The 18,223-nt window shown below is 54.7% G+C and overlaps 2 protein-coding genes and 1 long non-coding RNA gene across 10 annotated transcripts; 2 read left to right on the top strand and 1 right to left on the bottom strand.

The window, feature by feature from the left end:
- Positions 1-1,179: 1,179 nt before the first annotated feature.
- Positions 1,180-10,147, bottom strand: LOC125626827 (uncharacterized). Of its 6 annotated transcripts, none has more exons than XM_048830306.2 (7): positions 10,069-10,147; positions 8,610-8,893; positions 6,194-6,864; positions 5,473-5,543; positions 4,587-4,832; positions 3,651-3,897; positions 1,180-2,278 (listed from the first exon to the last, which is right to left on the bottom strand). In XM_048830306.2, the coding sequence occupies exons 2-7, from the start codon at positions 8,822-8,824 to the stop codon at positions 2,169-2,171; spliced, it is 1,560 nt and encodes a 519-aa protein (XP_048686263.1). In that variant the 5' UTR covers positions 8,825-8,893; positions 10,069-10,147; the 3' UTR covers positions 1,180-2,168. The 6 variants fall into 6 exon arrangements, with proteins under 6 accessions (XP_048686263.1, XP_074979773.1, XP_048686265.1 ...); XM_075123672.1 differs by having other exon boundaries at positions 3,667-3,897; XM_048830308.2 differs by having other exon boundaries at positions 8,610-8,890; positions 10,069-10,125.
- Positions 5,538-7,748, top strand: LOC142070195 (uncharacterized). The gene is made up of 2 exons (XR_012666197.1): positions 5,538-5,898; positions 7,477-7,748. It is a non-coding gene; the product is annotated as an uncharacterized LOC142070195 (long non-coding RNA).
- Positions 10,148-10,298: 151 nt separating the features above from the next.
- PNPO (pyridoxamine 5'-phosphate oxidase) lies at positions 10,299-16,692 on the top strand. Of its 3 annotated transcripts, none has more exons than XR_012666196.1 (7): positions 10,299-10,458; positions 11,979-12,172; positions 12,637-12,736; positions 13,382-13,435; positions 14,490-14,673; positions 14,903-14,973; positions 15,645-15,712. XR_012666196.1 is itself a non-coding variant. In XM_048830316.2 (7 exons), exons 1-7 carry the CDS (start codon positions 10,330-10,332, stop codon positions 15,808-15,810), a joined length of 774 nt encoding a protein of 257 aa, XP_048686273.1. In that variant the 5' UTR covers positions 10,300-10,329; the 3' UTR covers positions 15,811-16,692. The 3 variants fall into 3 exon arrangements, 2 of the variants coding, with proteins under 2 accessions (XP_048686273.1, XP_048686272.1); XM_048830316.2 differs by having other exon boundaries at positions 10,300-10,458; positions 11,979-12,103; positions 14,545-14,673; positions 15,645-16,692; XM_048830315.2 differs by having other exon boundaries at positions 10,300-10,458; positions 14,545-14,673; positions 15,645-16,692.
- The last annotated feature ends 1,531 nt before the right edge of the window (positions 16,693-18,223 follow it).

Raw genomic sequence — 18,223 nt, 5'->3', positions numbered from 1 at the left:
CTACATTGTCTCTGCCCCAAGGAGCTGACAATCTACCTAGACAAGGCAAAAGCTGGGTGGAGAAAGGTCGGGGCACAGAGGGGAAGTGACCTGCTCAAGGTCAGTGGGAGAGCTGGGAATGGAACCCAGGTGTCCTGAATCCCAGGCCAATGCCCCACCCACTGGACCACACTGTTATTTGTAGTAGGGCCCCATTGTGCTAGGAGCTGTGCGTTAGAATAAGAGACAGTCCTTGTTGCAAAGAGCTTTCCAGTTGCTGCCCACTGGCTTTTGTCTTTTGGAGCATCTCTCTATCCTCCCGAGCTTCACCCAAAAAAGGATCCCGTTGGTACAGTCAGGCCGGACCTCAGAACCATCTGTGGGTCTGCGAGTCCTTCCCTGGATAGGGCGACACAAGCTTTACCCTCTAACCTGCCTGACCTTGGGAAATGAGCTGCTGGTTCCCCACAGACGAGTGTCCATGTCGAGAGGACATGGGGCATGGGACATTCTTAACCAAAAATCAGATGGAGGGGGCTCGGCCCTTTAAACCCCCTTCTCCAGGGCAGGGGCAATGCTGGGGAAGCTCTGGTGCTGTCCCTGCTCCGGATACCCGAAGGCCTTCAATCAAGCCCCATTCACCAGCACTGGGCAGGAAAAAGTACAGTTGATGACTTTCAAAAGCTGCCCGGTGACCTGGAGGGCAGGGGAAATTGCTCAGGAACTGGAGTCATTGGAAAGTGTCCCACCACCTCCGTCCCTCCCCCTCCACACACACGCTGCCCCTGCTGTGCTCTGGTAGCATCTCCTGGAAGCAAGAGAAGGATCCTCTTAAAGGAGCCAGCTTCAGCGTCCGGGGTCAGCTCACCCTCGGAAATGGGAAGGTGGGAATTGCCCCATTCTGAGCCTGCCAGAGGAGGCCAATAACTGCACCAAACGGGCCACTTTGAATTCTCTTTCAGGTCACCCGACAGAGGCGTTCAGGCTGAATCCTGGCTTGGGAGTGGGGGGAAGCCCTCCTGCCCCAGATGCTGAACGATGGAAAGAACTCCTGGTTAAAATTACCCCTCCTGTTTTGGCTGTGTCTACCGTAGGCAGCTTAGCGCTACTTCTAATCTCTGTGACAACCCTAGAGACTATAAATTCCTCCATGCTCCCCCTCCACCCTCGGCATGGGGAAGCAGGCGGGAGAAACAACTGTTACATTCCAACCTTTATTAGGGAAGTTGAGGGGAGAGGAAAGATTATTTTATTTACAAGAACAAATATTTATGGGAACTTTCTTTACGGGGGGGGGGGGGGAATAATGCCTCGCCCACAGTTAAATTATTACACCTACAATGAGCAGAGAAATTGCTTTTTGAGCCGCACCGTGAGCCTCTGCAGGAGAGCAGACCTTGCCCTGTGGGAGGGAGATGAAATCCCCCCCCCACTCCAAAGACTAAGGCTCTGAGTTCATCTACAGGCCCGGTCGGTTAAACAGTCTGGTAAGAACTGTTTCAAAGCAGAAGTTCCCCTGCTCTGGCCAGAGTCCAGTGCCGTGACTGCAGCCTGGGCCCCGTTCCACTGCCAGCATTGTCCCTCTTCCAGTCCGATGTGAGGGGAGAAGAGTTTGCCCACAGGCGGAGGAGAGGGCCGCAGTGTTAATGTTCAGCGTCACGGAGCCGGGATTCCTGACTGGAGCTGACAAGTTTTGAAAGAGGACCGAGATTTCCCATGGGTGAGTGCAGCGTCCCAGTTGGGATCAACCCTCCCTCCTCAGGGACTCGTTAGAACGGAACGTCAGAACTCTTGCGCCAGAACGTACCCGCCAGCTCTCTTCTCCCCCAGGCGCGGCAGATCCCAGATGCTTCCTTAGAAGGCGTTAAGTCTCCCCTCCCCAGGAATGCACGCACCGAGGTCTGTATGCTAGGACTGAATGCCCCAGGACGGCCACACAGCAGGCGCTTCAGGCCTTGTGGTGCATGTACTAAACTGCACCACGGCTACCCCCGTAACGTCTGCTGGGAGGGGTGCGTTACCTCCACCATGCTCACCCCCAATGCAGCTGTGTGGGAGGGGACCTGGGCCACCAGCACCGCTGTGTCGATCTCCCGCCAGCGTACGTCGGAGTAGGGGGCGATGGATCCTCTGAGGAGCGTCTTGGGAGCTGGCAGCTGGTTCGCCGTTGTCTCAATGGACGTTGCCGTCTACTCCATTTTGATGATCATTTTTTTGACCGCCCTCCGGGAGGTGCCACACTTGCTGTTGATCACGGCGTTGAAGTTGCAGCTCTTGCCGCACACTTTGGTGACGTACTCTGGAGGAGGGTGGGGAGGGCAGAGAAATGGAGCAAAAAACCAGCGTAGTTCTGGCTTTTTCTGAATCCACTGAGATGAATCACGCCAGATCCCATCATGCAAAACCCACGCTCACCCGCAATGCAGCGTGTGGGACCCAGACAAGGACACCATGCCCCTGGTCCTGCACTCTCATCCCTGATGTGCTACTAACTTGCTCTGCGACCTTGGGCATCACCCATCCAATCTGATCGTGCATTTAGCACGGTGATATCTTCACCCTCTGAGTCTGAATCTTTTGCTGCCGAACGGGGTGGTACTCCCTACGTCACAGGAACTGCGCGAGGGTGGCTGATCAACTGGATCAGAAACGCTAGTGAGTTGAAGGTGTGTAAAGTGCAGGGGGCGAGACTGGCAGGCGTGACTGGGGATCTGGGCTGCCTTGGCTTGTGGGTGCCCAATCTGAGACCCCTTGACTCAGCACCAGCACTCTGAAAATCAGGACCCTTTCAGGTGCCTCGAGTGGACCCTTTCTGGAAACCTTGGCCTGCATCTGCTGTTAGAATTGTTCCGGCGTCTCCGCCTGTCCAACCCAGGCCCACAGCTTGGGGTATTAAAACTAACCCTCTCTTTCTGCAGCCTCACGTGCGTCTCACCACTAATGCTGGGTGGTTACGTTTTGTAATTCGCTGGGTCAGGCCCAGTGACTTCCTTGGCAGTAACAACGCTGCTGCGTTTGGGGGTCCTGAACTACGGCAGAAGGGAAAGTTGTACCAGCCCGGATGAGGGTACGGATAAAATATATTCCCAAATAGCAGATTGGAGGCTTCGAGGGGCTGGGAATGGGCTCTAAGCATTTCTTCTCTAGGTCCCCAATTCAAATCAAGCCCGGCTCGCCAGGGACTGAAAATCATTATCTCCCTGGGGCCAAGGTGAAAGGAGTGGGGCGGCTCGGTCCTCTTGTCAGTAGGCAGCTAGTCCCAATCCTCACCACCTGGCATTAACTGGCCAGCTCTGGCAGTCTCATCAGGGGAGCTGAGAACTGCATAGGCCATGCAGAGGGGAGAGGCTGCCCGAGGAAAACCCCAAGCAGGCCTGAGTCCCGTTGGCTTTGCTATGGGACGGATGCTTGAACTGCCCCTGCCTGCGCTATCCGCCAGTTCTGTGGATCCAGTCTCAGGCGGTCCGACTTTGTACCAAACAGAACCCCTCCTGCTGGGCAAGGACAATGGAGGAGGTGAGCAGAAGGAACCCGTCGGCCAGGATCAAACAGCGTCATCCTGTCCCTTTTGCAGGGGATCGATACTATGCGCGCTCTCCACCCTCTGCGTCGTTGGGAGCCCCAACCTCACCCCATCTCCCGCCACAAAGCCCCCTACCCACCCCCCCTACCTTTGATAGCATTTACCACAGCGACCGGCAGGCGGATGGGTTTCTCCATGGTCGTGTTGTTGTGGGCAATGCGCTGGCCGGTGGCCGAAGATCTGGCGAGCGTCTCCCGGGAGAAGAAGTAATCCAGCAGGCGCCTGGTCATCAGCTTGGGCTTGTCGGTGGAAACCTGCGAGAGGTCGTCCAGCTGGTTGTGGGTGATGTAGACCCCCGAGTTGGGGATCAGCTCCAGCTTGGGCCTCCCATTCTCCTAGGGCAAAAGGAGAGAAGCCCCTCGTCATTCCGCTCTTTGTGGGTGCCTGGAATCTGGGGAGACTCAGGCAGACCCCCCCGGGTAGGCTAAACGAGCGACAGGTGCTGGGCTAACCCCAGCTGTCCTTTCTCAGGCCCAAGCCCATGGATCTCAGTGAGGGGATATCAGCCCCCATTTTACAGATGGGGAAACTGAGGCACTGAAAGGTTGAGTAACTTGCCTCGGGTCACACAGCACGTTACTGGCAGAGCTGGGAATACAACCCAGGAGTCCTGACTCATCTCCTGCTCTAACCACTAGCCTACACTCCATCCTACAGCCAGGATTAGAACCCAGGATTCTTGCCTCCCTGCTCTAGTCACTCACCTGCACTCCTGCCTTTAAACTGGAATTTAGGCAAGGGCCTACTTAAAATAGGGCAGGAAGGTGTTTGTCCGAGAGCAGCGGCCACACTGAGAACTGCAAGCTGAGTGCTGCAGAGCACCCCAGATACTATACGGCAAACCTGGAAGGGTAGGGATGGTTCTGGCTCCAAGGAGAAAAGATAATGCCCAATCCCCCCTCCCTCCCGAGGCGTGTGCGCCACCCCCAATTATGGCCAGTGCCCTCCCGTGGTCCCATTAGGCAGTATCCCCATGCAGTCAATGAGCAATGGCCCACATAGGAGCTGATCGTGGATCACCCACCTCCACAGGTGATGCCCACACTGGGGTGCCATCGGGCAGCATATCTTGTACGTTCTCCTCCCATAAGCAGGTGGCATCACTGAGCGTGACGGGGCTCCCCGAGCTGTCCTCTGTGCTGATCCAGGGTGGGAAGCTGCTTGGGACCCCAGCTCGCATCCTCCAGACCGGGGGGCTTTTGGGGACCTCAGCTGGGGTGCACCTCTGCTCCCCCATATTGGGAGAGGAGAATGGCTGGAGGCCATTGGCCTGCAATAGGAACGAATGCGTGGGGATGCCACACACAGGGATGCGTGGTGGAAAAACTGGGTGACGAATGAGCTATCCCTTTCTGCCTCCACCCCTTCCCGCCTCCCAGGAGAGGACAGGTCCTCCATACAACTCTGACCCGACCTGCTTTCAGTTCTCTGCTCCTCAACACCAGACAGAAACTGGAGGGTGTTCAGAGAAGAGCAGGGTCCTGGCTGGAGAAACTGAGCTAAATCATTTGAGGCTTGGCTAACAGGAGGACGTGATCAGAGGCTGTGAAGGGGGGAAACACCAAGGGGGTGCCCAGGAGACTCGGCTTGCCCCTGCAATGATACAATAGGGTTTAACAGGGATATGGGGGGGTGCGGGGGAGGGAAGAATGACAGCAGAGAGTGTGGGATCATCTCCCCAGGAGCAAAATCCCCCCATTGTCTGGAATATTTAAAATTACAGTGGGCCACGCCCTAGAAAATGTTCTCCAGGACCGAGAGGCTGGGCAGATGGGCTCGAATGGGGTTTCTTCATCTCCGGCCTCTCTGATTCATATGCACCCTTGGAAGGGAGACAAGCCAGGGAAGCGTTTTGCCTCCAAGGTGCTGGTAGCTACTGCTCAGACAAGGGTAGACAATGGGGCACCCACCTGCAACGCCGTGTTGCTCTCCAGCAGCCCCACCAGGCCCTTCAGGAACTGGATGTTGCTCTCGTTGATGTCTGGGGAGAGACGCGCACACAGAGACAGAACTGAGCATCGCAGAGGCCCATGGGAAACCAATTCCATCCCTGGCCTGGCCTCAGGCTGAGCTGGGTCACACGAGAGTCCCAGGCACACACACAGAATAGGGGTCCTTCCCTATCCACCCTGGTGCCCACTTCTTGCCCAGAGTTCCTACAGGTGCCTGTCCCTTGATCCCAGCCCAGGGGCCTCTCTACAGAGCTGCTGGCCGTGCTCTTCTCTCTTGGCAGAACCGCTAGAGTTCCAGCCACCCCACTCGAGCTGGAGGCAGGACCCCACGGAACGTGCAGGGGGAGGCCAGAGTCTGCTACCAAGCCTTGAGCTCACACACAGGTATTCCCAGCTCTGACCTAGGGACATGGGCTTTGCCCAGCTGGATCAGACCATTGATCCATCAGGCTGAGCTGCTGCATCCAGCTTGGGCCAAGGCCTGACACCTCAGGATAAGGTGACGCCCCCCACCACGCACGCTCTGATGCCTCTGGCCGGCTGGGCGCCTTTTTAAGTGGGGAATGTAGAGACCAGCAGAGGCCTTGGAGCCCGAGATCGGGTTAACACCATCAGAGCTGGCATAGCTGCAAACTGCCTCCACGATGCTAAGGCAGGAAGGGAAGGAGGATTCGGTTACCAACACAGCTGTTTCCGGACCGCAGCACTGTCCTGGCTGCCGCTGCCCCTGCCCCGTTCCTGCTGGAGAGGAGGTCGTTCTGCTCCTCTAGGTTCCGCAGCTGGCTCTTCAGCTGCTGGTTCTCCAGCTCCAGCTCCTTGATCCTCCTCTCCTGCCACATGGCGGCCTCTTCCCGAGAGGCGAGGAGATTCCGCAGCTCGGCCATCTGCAGCTCCAGCTCCTTGACCAGCTCGGCGTATAGACCCGTCACCTTGCTCGCTTGGCTGCTAATGCTGCTGCCTCCTGAGGGAGCTCGGCCGCTCCATGGGCAGCAATCCTCGAGTCCGTAATTCAGGGATGGAGACTCCAGTGGCTCTGGGCTGGGCCTGTAGAGCACCGAGGCCCCAGAATGCGTGGCTCTGGGATTGTCCAGAGTCCTGGTGTGTGGCAGCCCGTCCTGGGGACGTCTGCTGTGGAGATCCAGGCTATTGCTCTGAAGGATGTGTCCAAAGGGGGATGGGCCCTGGGGCTGTGGCCCGCTCAGCGCACGACGGAAGTGAGAGACAAGGCTAGGACTGGCCTCGGGTCCATTGGAGAGCCTGGGTCTTTTCCGGTTCTTGACCTCCTCTTCCACGCACAGCAGAGAGTGGCTGGGCCTCCCAAGGCTGCTCAGGGCTCCATGGGATTGGGCGCTAGAAGCAGACAAAAGCCAAAAAGAAGAGATTATAATTAAATCACATCTTTCCAGCCCTTACTGTCTCCAAATACTGTACAAACGGTGTGTATGCACATGTGCGCATGCAGCAACCACATCACCCACCAGTGAAATGCAGCCACCTCTGGGGTGGTATGTGGCAGCTGTTTAACACAGCAATTTATGGGAGGAAGTGAAGGAGAATGTTATATCCACTTGAAACTCCAGGGGGAATTTCTGGAGGTAGATTGGAACCGCTGGAACTCCACCACTGGGCAGGCTACTGGGGCTAACTCTTGTGAAAAGTTCCAAAGGGTCTTTAATGGCCACAAGCCTTCAGGATTGTGGCTTTCGGTGAGATTCAAAAGACAGCGTATTCAAAGCCTGTCTGACTTTGGTGAGCATTGCAGGGACCTTGCACTAATACAAAAACCTAAACTAATGCAAAAACCTCCTGGTATGCTGCCGAATCACCAGCACTGGGGTGGTCTGTGGAAGTCTCCTAGACAAAGACTAGGCTCTGCTTAGCTTGTGAGATCAGACAGGTCCTAATGACAAAAAGCTCTTCCATTTTCTCCCCAGCTAAAGCTATTGTATTCACTCTATCTAGGGACTTAGATGGCCCTCTTCACTGCAGCATCAGAGCACCTCACCCTTATTCATGGACTCAGATTCCAAGGCCAGAAGGGATCATTGTGATCATCTAGTCTGACCTCCTGTACAACACAAGCCAGAGAACTCCCCCAAAACAATTCCCTGATCAGATCTTCTAGAACAACGTCCAGTCTTATTTTAAATTTGGCAGTGATGGAGAATTCACCATGACCTTTGGTAAATTATTCTAATGGTTAATGATCCTCCCTATTAAAAATGTACACCTTATTTCCAGTCTGAATGGGTCTAGCTTCATCTTCCAGCCGTGGGAGCATGCTAGACCTTTCTCCGCTAGATTGAAGAGCCCATTATTAAGTATTTGTTCCCCATGTAGGTACTTACAGAATGTGATCAAGTCACACCTGAACCCTCTCTTTGAATCTATCACTACAAGGCATTTTCTAATCCTTTACTCATTCTTGTGGCTCTTCTTTGACCCCTCTCCAATTCATCTTCAGTTGTGGACACCAGAACGAGACTGTATCCTCAAAGCACACCTGGGATATGGGGGAAGTATTATCTCCACTTTATGGACAGGGAATTAAGGTTTGGGATTAGAATAAGCAGCCTAGAGATTCCACAGCAGAGATGGGTGTAGAACCCAAGTCCAGCGCCCTATCTGCTACACTCACATGAGATTCTGAATTGTAGCTGCTGCTTTTGGGGCCTGCAGAGTCATTCCCTAGGAACTGGGATCTAATGAGTGGGACCAGAGGGCTAAGGGAGCTGGGGCCTTTCCCCTGTTAGTTACAGTTCAAATCCAGCCCAGTGACTGCCAGCTGTTACCATCAGTTGGCTGTTCAAGGAATTGTAAGAAACAAGCTTCAGGGTCGCAATTCAGTTCCTGCTGGGCAGGTGTCCCATAACAACAGCCACCATTAAAGCTGGAGGTGAAGTAGCTTGCCCAAGGTCACCCAACAGACCAGCAGCCAAGCCAGGAATTAAACTCAGGTCTGCTGAGTCCCAGTCCAGTGCTCTAGCCTCTAAGCCACACTGCGTTTTGAAAAAGTCACCGCAAGTACCCCACTCCTGTGCCTTCCCACCAGTTCTCCGTGGGTGAATCAGTTGTGGCATGTCCCCACCTCCTACCTGGTACATTCTGGGGGGGCATGTCCTCGGGACTCCTGGAGCTCCAGCTCCTGGGGCTGCTGGAAGTCAGGGCTGCAGAGAGCAGCACCGTCCAGCCCAGGCTCAGATAGTTTGTACAGTGGGTGATCGTCTGGCTGCTTGCCATCTCCTGTCCCTTGCTCCATGGCCTGGAGGTGGCTCTGCAGAGCTTGCAGGTCAGTTACACCACCAGACATTGGCTCTCATCACCACAGCTTCCAGCCCCAATGAAACATAGTGGAGGAGAGGGAGGAAAACTCAACCTGCTGAAGAGAGAAGGGAGAGAGAGATGGGAAGAGACACCAGCAGGGAAAAAGAAATGGAGAAGGATTATATACAAATACCAGTTTTGATCTGACATTGTCCTAACACTCTCACCATTGGTCCTGTCGATCCAGCCCCCAATTTCTACCTCCCCCCAGCACCCACACACACATTCTCTGGGTTCAGGATTAGTTTAGCTTTCCGTCCTACTCTCTGAGTAGCCCCATCACCCTTGCCTCTGACCCCTCTCCCCTATCTCCCTCCCCTCTCTCTGATGCACATGTTCCCCTCCTTGTCCCACATCTGATTCCCCAACCCCCCTGTAAAAAACAGCCCTATTTTGACTGTTTGCCTATTTTGACACCTGCTTCTCCCTCATCCTGTTCCTGTCTGGCCCTTCACTGCTCTCTGTTCCCTTCTCCTCCTCCCTTACAAGCCCTGATTGCCCACTTTGCTCCCTCTTTGCCCTCTGTCTGGCCTCCTCCCTTTCTTGTAACCTCATAGAATCATAGGACTGGAAGGGACCTCGAGAGGTCCTCTGCACTCAAGGCAGAACTAAGTATTGTCTAGACCATCCCTGACAGGTGTGTGTCCAACCTGCTCTTAAAAATCCCCAATGATGGAGATTCCACAACCTCCCTGGGCAATTTATTCCAGTGCTTCACCACCCTGACAGGTAGGAAGTTTTTCCTAATGTCCAACCTAAACCTCCCTTGCTGAAATTTAAGCCCATTGCTTCTTGTCCTATCCTCTGAGGCCAAGAAGAACCATTTTTCTCCATCCTCCTTGTAACAACCCTTCATGTATTTGAACCTGTCTATTCCTGTCTCTTTTCCCCTCTTCCTTTCCTTGTCCTCTGCCTGACTTCCCTCCACTCATGACATCTGTCTGATCCCCATCCGCTTCTCCTCGCCCTGACTGAACCCACTTGTCTCCTGTCTGGAGCCTTGTCTGCCCCTCCCCCTCTGTTTTCCCCACATGTCCCCTGTCTGCCCCTTCCCTCTGTCTATTCCCCCCACATGTCCCCTGTCTGCCTCTTCCCTCCTTGCTCCTGTCTGTCTCCCACACATCCCCTTCCCTCTGTTTCCCCCATATGCCCCCTGTATGGACCCCCCCCTTCCGTCCCCCACCTCCTGTTAGCCACCCCCATCCTTCCCTCCCCCCCGGGACGCTGTACCTTTAACAGCCCCTCCATGTGCCTGTTTACAGCCCTGACACCATTTCCTGGTCCCCGAGTCCCGCCCCTGCCGCTTCCCCACTGGCCGAGGCCTGGCCCTCTCTCCCTCCTGATTGGAGGCCAGGCATCAACTCCCTATTGGCTGCTGGGGCAGGGGGCGTGAGCTGAAATCGCCCCGCCCCGGCGTGCGGCACGTCCGGCGTCCTGCCCACTTAAGGGGCGGGGTCTTTGCGCGCGCGTGCGCGGGACGGGGGCGGGGCTATGATGCGTTACGCGGCGCGGAGCGGGCTGCGCGTTTGGGCCTGGCGCGGCTCCCGTCCCTCTGGGCAGGTGGCAGCTGCAGCCATGGACCTGGGGCCCCTGAGGAAAAGCTACCGGGGGGACGAGGAGGTGAGGGGGGTCCCGGTGAGGGGGCTACGGGGGGGTCCCGCTGGGGGAAGGGTCGCGGTGGGGGGGGCTACGGGGGGGTCCCGCTGGGGGAGGGGCACGGGGGGAGGGTTCTAGGGGGGGAGGGGCCCAAAGAGGGAGGGGAGGAGGAGGGAGGAGCGGGATCAGAGATCTCTGCCCCCCCCACAGGTGGGGTGCACAGGTGGGGTGCCCCCCCCACAGGTGGGGTGCACAATCACCCCTCCCCCAGAGGTGCCCGGGCTGGCAGGTGAGCCAGTCTTTACCCTGCTGCCCCTTGAGCCATGATGCTCCCCCCCCCACCCACCCACCAAGGCTCCCCCAGATCCTGCCCTTATCCAAAGTCTGGGCGGGGGGTTGTGGTGGGGATCACAGAAAAGCCCTGTTCGGGCCCCGTTCGTCTCTAGGGGCTGGGTTGGGTTCCTTGCTCACAGCCAACCTGTGGCACTCCTCCGTCAGGGGATGTTGCGAAGGCCAGAAGTACAGCCGGGCTCAAAGAATGAGATGAGTTCCTGGAGCACAAGTCCATCAAGGGCTATTAGCCAAGATGGTCAGGGACACCCCACCATGCTCTGGGTATCCTTAGCCACTGTTTGCCAGAAGCTGGGACCGGATGACAGGAGATGGGTCACTTGATGATTACCTGTTCTGTTCATTCCCTCTGGGGCACCTGGCATCGGCCACTGATGGAAGACAGGATACTGGCCTAGATGGATCGTTGATATGACCCAGTGTGGCCGTTTTTATGTTACACACAGGGCTGTGCCTGGCTTTAATAGCCTGCCCTTCTGTCTAAGGACTTGGCTACATGAGAGAGTTATAGCGGTATAAGATAAGGTGTGCATTGAGGTTGTGTGTACACCAGTATAATTATATCAGTATAAATGGTAAAACTTGCCCATGTAGGCAAGCCCTAAGCCTCTGAGCATATTAAAACCAGTGGATTAATCCTCATAACCACCTGTGAGGGACCTAAATTCTAATCTTCATTTACAGGGGAAACTGAGGCACAGAGAGGCAATGAGAGGGCAAGGTCATGCAGAGCTGGGACTAAAATCCAGGTCTCCTGACACCCAGGCCCACGCTTTAAGCTTCAAGATCAGCCTTTCCATTACTCAGCATGGGATAAGTCAGCAGCTTCACAGAGCTCAGCTGACCTAAAAAAAATCAACAAGCGGTGAATGAAATAAAAAACCAGGGAGTGTTCTCCAGTGGCTAGAACAGGGAGTCGGACAGGGCAGGGTCAGGACTTTAGGTTCTGTTTTGACTCTGTCATTGGCTCACTGTGTGACTTTAAGCAATGTGTCTCCTTTCAAATGTGGATAATCAGAGACCGTTCAGCGGGCTGGGAGTTGTAAAGCTAAACTCATGTGGGCTGGTTCCTGCAGCTACAGGGTTAGCAGGATTTGAGATGATGTGTGGGAAGTGAAGGATCCTGACGGTTGATGGGTGGGGATGTAATACTTCAATTCTTCTGCTCCTCTCCCCGTTTCTGTCCTGTGCAGGCATTTGAGGAGAAACATCTCGCCTCCTTTGACCCGATTAAGCAGTTTGCCATGTGGTTTGAAGAGGCCATGCAATGTCCCTCAATCGGCGAAGCCAATGCTATGTGCCTGGCCACCTGTACCAGGTGGGCATTGCAAGACGGTCGCTGGCAAGGTGCTTGCTGGCCCAGAATCTCTCCTATCTGCATCTTTGGGTGACTTCCTTTGCTGCTTTCCTGCGGTGACGTGCACTGCTAGCTTTCGTATCCTAGGCTGGGTAACCTGGCACGTAGGGAAGCAGACAGCTTCTGGCATGTTTGTATGGACAGTAAGGAGCAAATCCAGGGGCACAGCTATGTGTTGGAACGGGACTAGGCATTTGCCCTGTTACATCAATCAGGTGACCCATCCAGCCCATTATTCTGGCTCCAGTGGGGTCCAATCTCAAATGCTTTAGAGGAAGGCACAAAAGCCTGTAATGTGCAGCCTCCTATAATGAGGTACAGGGTGAGAGGGGGTGGTGAACCGTCCTCCTGATCTCAGCAATGCTCAATTCATGACTGGAAAGAAGAGGGTAGCTTCCCTTCACCTTTGCCTGGGTGGGTGGGCAGTCTCTGGAATGTATCTATGTATGTGGTTGCACTTCTGTGTTGACTCGTGCATTTGTTCCCTGGCTCAGGGATGGGAGGCCCTCTGCCCGCATGGTGCTCCTGAAGGGGTTTAGCCAGGATGGCTTTCGATTCTTCACTAACCACGAGAGCCGGAAAGGAAAGGAGCTGGTGAGAGCTGCCTCGTGGGTTACAGACCATGTCGTTCATTGATTTGTGTGGGGCATGTCACTTGAGGACAGGTTTCGGTCATGCTCTGGCACCTCTGAGGGTTGGGCGTGGTACCAGGAGGGAGGATCCTGGGGGACGTAAGATGTTGACCATCAAGCAGGTAAACTACCCACTGGCCTGTATTTTCCATAACTCGATGGGCACCTGAACTTTGCTCAGATGAGGGGCAGGACGCCGACTTGCCAGGTGCTCAAGGTCTGCACCAGACTTGCATTGAATCAAGTGGACGGCAGCTGCCTCTCTCCTTCAGTATAGAAGAGCAGCCCACAGATAGGCCTCAGGGACCAAAGTGCCTTTGGCTATGTTGATCATAGGTGTGGGGATCAGAGAGTGAGAGGGAGATGTCTCCGTGTGCCCCTCTCCACTCCCCATCCTGCTTTGATCAAGATGATGCATAGCATGTTGACTCCTCACCATGGGCTGTGTTGGCTTAGTCTGTCTTGCGCTCTTAAGTGCCTCCAAGTCCCAAACCATCGAGCTGGGAGAGGTGGGTAATTTCTCTAGCTTTTAAGATCTGAACTATTACCTAATTGATGAAAGTCCTTTGTTTTGTGTTTTTTATCCCCCTGCCTCCCCACTCTTCAGGATTCCAATCCTTTTGCCTCAGTCGTCTTTTACTGGGAGCCCCTTAACCGCCAGGTGAGTTGTGCCTTCTGATTCCAATCAAGGGGAGGAAGCGGCAGAGGGGAGAGGCTCAGCACCCTGCACGCAGTATCATAGTTACATTCGTTCCCTGGGATGCCCTGGTGAGGCCTGTTGCGCAGAAGTGCTGGAGGAGATGGCAGATGCAGTCTACTTCAGAGCCACACCCTCACTTTCAAAATGCAGACTGCAGCACTGAGCAGAGACCCTCTGTTTGCTCATCTTGGGCTGGAGAGGCTTCTTAAAAGATCAAAAACTGCTTTACACCAGATGGGACGGATGGTTGGAATCTGTAACTTATTTAGCTCCTTGGGGGCTGCGACTTTGAGAACTTGAGGTATTCTTACCGCGCCAGAAGCGTGCTGGGCTAGCCTCTAGGTTATGAATTGCGCTTACAGAGAATGCTCACACGCCACTGAAAGCAGCTGCCTCTGGGGTAGAAGGTGGTAGTGGTGTAACAGCCCTCAGCAACGCAGCACAATAGTTCTTAGAAGGGGAATTGAAGAATAACGCCAAGAAGTGTGTCTATTGACTTGAAACTGCAGGGTCATTTAGGGCAGCAAACTGTAATTACCAGAGTAGGAGACTGTTTTGCAGGTCAGCTACGTACCGGAGAAAAAAGGGAGGGCACGGCAGGTTTCTTATGGGGGAAGGAAATCTGGGTCTTTAATAATGGACAGTGGGGAGAGAGGCACTGAAACCAACTGAGTTCTAAGTGGCTCTCAGGTGGGTTCTCTAGACCTTCCCAATTGACTCTGCCTGAGGTGGGGGGCTGGTGAGTTGGCTGCCTTCCAGGGAGCTAGGTTCTGGAGAGGAGTTAAATCCCTTTCTACCCTGCAGGATGTGGTGGTGATTCAAATTGTGTCTAGCTCATCCCCATCTCAGGCCGGGGTTGGTGATCACCTGGAATAACAGCAGGGGGACGGAGGGAGCACTTGACATTTGGCGAATCCACAGGGGGATGATAGACTGATGTCCCACCCTTATTCTCGTGGAAACCACGATCCTAATCTTGTTTTCAAAATGTACTTGGTCTCCTTCTGGCCCCTAGCGGAAGTGTGTCCATCTTCCGGGGGCCAGGTCCCATCTCACTGTGGCTGTCGCAGGTGCGTATCGAGGGCTCTGTGGAGAGACTCCCAGAGGAGGAATCGGAGCACTACTTCCACTCCCGGCCCCGAAGCAGCCAGATCGGGGCAGTTGTGAGTTGCCAGAGCACAGTGATTCCTGACAGGGAGGTGAGGAGCAGTGGGACTTGAGGGTGGGGTGGATTGTGCTGGATTCCAGCCCCTTGGGTGTGTCAGAGCTTTCCCTGGGGACTGTTGTTCCCTCGCTGTGTCCCCCCAGTGCATCTTATCTCCTGCTGGGGGGCAGTGAGGGCCCCAGGCCATGCTTTGCGTCCTTTTTGCATGTTTGCTCCATGGCAGAAAGCCCCAGGCCTTCAGACTGTCTCCCTTTCCCTTGCAGTATTTAAGGAAGAAGAACACAGAACTGGAAGAGCGGTACCGGGAGGGAATTGTGCCAAAGCCTGTGTACTGGTGAGTGGTGCTTAGTTGCTAAAATCAGCTTTTGTGTAAGCTAGGCCTGGTCTCCCCCTCTCTCCTTTGATGTCCCTTCCCATTCTTCCGCTACAGCTCTGAGTGCCTCAGCTGTGGTTATTAGAAATTGGGGGGATGCTGGTCTCCTTAAAAGTGCCAGGAGATCTCGGATTCCCGGCTGGTAGAGATGGACAGTTGGCACCTAGATTTAATCTTTCCAAAGGGTGGTACCTCTCCATAGTGTTGTTGCTGCTGCTCCCCCCTCTGCCACGCTCTGCCCTGCAGCATCGAGGTTAGATTTAGACTGAAGGCCAGGTGCAGGGCTTGAACCTAAAGCTTTCGTGCAGCTGAGTACCACCTCCTGAAAAAGCCTGGATTTACTTAAAGGATTCTTCAGGGAGTCAGTTAGGGTTGAGATTGGCCTGCTTTTGAGCTTTTCCCTGCAAGAAGAGGCAGAGCGCATCCCAGAACGGTGAGCATCATTGGGCTTGGCGTGCGTGTGTGCGGACGCCTCGCATCCTTCTGAGGTGCCCCCAGACGGTCGTGATCTGTGCTATGTAAAAGCTTGGCTCCATCCACTTTGTCGTAGGGAACTTCCTGGTCCCACTTGGCTTTGTGTGAAGGCTGCTGCTCTGCATGGGCGCTTCTAACAGCATCTGTTTTTCCCTCAGGGGGGGATACATCTTGAAACCAGACGTTGTGGAGTTCTGGCAGGGCCAAACCAACCGCTTACATGACCGCATCGTCTTCCGGCACCTCCGGGACGCCACTGCCCCCACGGGACTCATGACACACAAGGGAGAGGGGAACTGGGTGTATGAGAGGCTTGCCCCTTGAAGGCCAAGAGCTAGATCATTTCACATAGGGACCTGGGATATATTCAGTACCCTTCTGCCCCCCCACCCCCTTCCCCAGGAGCAGCGGAGAATGGGGTACGGCCCCCTTGCTCCTGCACTTCACAGGGCAACTATCTTAACTTTTACAAAACCAGGCAATATCTGGGGTGCTCAGAGGTACCAGATTGACAGCCCTGGAGACTGAAGCCCTCTATCTATCCCAGTGTGAGCTTCCCCCGCCAAGATATGTCTGCCCTGACGTAAAGGGATAACTCTGGGCATGGGGTCAGTTTAGTCTCCATAGGGGGGGCAGTTAGTACCAACTGTGGTGGTTTCTGTATCGTGTGGATGCTGCTTTACAGGGAATTGGGCTGAGACCCGCCAAACTCATTTCACAGAGAGGCCATTGGCTAGTGATTCTCTTGGACCTCTTGTTGATTATATGGACCCGCCTGCCAAGGGGGTGGCTGACACAAAACCACAGGCAGGCTGGCTCTCCTGGACAGCCTCTCTGTAAGTGCCTCCTGCCTAAGGGCCTCCCTGTTTTAGCCTGCCAGTCCTCAAGGGCCAACATGACATGGGGAGCAGAGGTGTTGTGTGGTTGTGTGCTGTAATCAGGTGTTTAATTTTGTCCAGTGCTGCTTTGAGTGCAATAACGTAACCGATTCTGGATGCAGACAGAGAAGTCATGTTGTTGGTAATGTCTGTAGCCGTATGATCTGTGTGTAATCTCTGTGTATAATCCCTGCTGGACTCCAGCCTGGGGATACCGGCATGTCTCGCAATGCCTCTGGGCTTAGAGCTGCTTTTATCAGTGCTGCTGTGTAACGCCTCCCTAAATGTATAAACTCACAAATAAAGTCCAAGCTGATGGGGAAGGGGATTTGGTTTACTATTAACTTGTGTGTTACAGTTGTTAAAGAGAAAAAACATGCCTAAGTGGGGGAGGGACTGGTTGTATTCTTCTGTCTGTCCAGCAGGGGGAGCTATGTCTGTTTTTCAATCTCCCCCTGGCAAGCAGGCCCTGCCAGGGGCCTGTAACCCCCAGCAGGGGTAGCTGGTCTCCCAGCTTCTGAGCAGAAACTTGGCCGGAATGTGTGTTTTCCCCGGGTTTGCTCTCGCTTTCTTGGGTTGTGTCCCAGTGAAACTGCAGCCTGATAACCTCTGCCCTCTCTCGGCTCCTTGCGCAAGTTTGCACTCTTAGTCATTTGCTTCCTCCCCCAGCCAATCGGGGTCAGGATCTGTTGGCTGTTTCACATGTGGTGGCAGGATTCCCATGCCGCAGGGTGAGTGACCAACCGCACGCCCTAAGCACTTTCTTTGCTCTTAGCCTAGGGCTCTCCCTCAGCCCCAGGCCTCCCCGTCCCTCCTTTGCCACCTCATCACCGTGTAAGAGTAAAAGCAAAATCTAGTGACTGCAGTTAGGAAGCCCCCTCCTATCTCCCAGTCCTGCTTTTATCCACTATAAACACTTGTGAACAATGAGACCCTCTCCCTGTGGGGATTGTTTTAGGAAGGATCAGAATGGGGCAGTAGCTGCTGAGTTCCTTTGTCTCCTGCATGGCAATGAGCTGCAAGCGAAGTGCTTCCATTCCCCTGCGCAGGGTGTTTCATAATTGTCCGTGTCTGGGTTTCTTGCCTGGCTGCTGTCGGAAGTAGGTCTGCTCTGGTATAGCAATTGCCCCCTTGTGCTGGGAGCAGCGAGGAGTAAGGAGCAGCAGCCCGTGGCCCTTTCTCATGGCGCAGGGAAGGGAGGGATGGGGCAGGGGAGAAACAGGTGCAACAGCCGTCCTGCCGCGTGTGCCTCCATCAGCCTTCGTCCCGCTGCAGAGCTAATCAGGATGCTGTTCTTTCAGCTGCGGGCATGGCAGCCTGGCTGAGCCAATCCCCCATGAACTATAGGTGACTGGTGCCTTTAACCGAAGGGATGGGTTCGTTACGTATCCCCTGACCACTCTCACAGCCCTCACTGGAGCAGGTGCCTGAAGTCCCCATGGCTGCATACAGCAGACTTGGGGGGGGGGCTGCAAAAGTTGTGTGGCTCTCATCAAAATACAGCTCCTCTTCAACACCCCCCTCCCTGTAAGATAAAATAGCTAAAGCCAGACCAGTCACAGGGCAGTTTTCCCTTTCCTCTTACACTGTGTGCACGGATACCCCCACTTCTAGTGTAGGCTGCCTGCTCCGTTGACAGACGGGCACTATTTCCAATCCAGCATCTGCTGCTGTCCTGAACTCACTTGTCTTGTCGGGGGTGGTGGTGGGGGGTTCACCTACCTGGGATTCCCTTAAGGGTGCAGTGGGTTGTAATGGAGTGGCAGGCCTGGCCCATTGTTTTGCCGGGAGGCTCAGGGAGCCAGGTGTACGGCAGGCAGGTTTCACTCTGAGCAGACATTTGCATAGGCTTAATGGTT

Source organism: Caretta caretta, chromosome 27 (assembly GCF_965140235.1).
Source record: "Caretta caretta isolate rCarCar2 chromosome 27, rCarCar1.hap1, whole genome shotgun sequence".
In the NCBI taxonomy this organism is placed as follows: Eukaryota; Metazoa; Chordata; order Testudines; family Cheloniidae; genus Caretta; species Caretta caretta.
The sequence above is the reverse complement of the archived record's forward strand: the minus strand, read 5'-3'. Positions and strand labels throughout refer to the sequence as shown.

Coding starts and splice junctions, on each gene's coding strand:
- LOC125626827 (XM_048830306.2), bottom strand. CDS start 8,824: ATGTCTGGTGGTGTAACTGACCTGCAAGCTCTGCAGAGCCACCTCCAG. Junction 6,865..8,609: donor GCCCCCCCAGAATGTACCAG/GTAGGAGGTGGG, acceptor GTCTGCTTCTAG/CGCCCAATCCCATGGAGCCC. Junction 5,544..6,193: donor GTCCGGAAACAGCTGTGTTG/GTAACCGAATCC, acceptor GTCTCTCCCCAG/ACATCAACGAGAGCAACATC.
- PNPO (XM_048830315.2), top strand. CDS start 10,330: ATGATGCGTTACGCGGCGCGGAGCGGGCTGCGCGTTTGGGCCTGGCGC. Junction 12,173..12,636: donor TCTCCTATCTGCATCTTTGG/GTGACTTCCTTT, acceptor TCCCTGGCTCAG/GGATGGGAGGCCCTCTGCCC. Junction 14,674..14,902: donor CAGTGATTCCTGACAGGGAG/GTGAGGAGCAGT, acceptor TTTCCCTTGCAG/TATTTAAGGAAGAAGAACAC.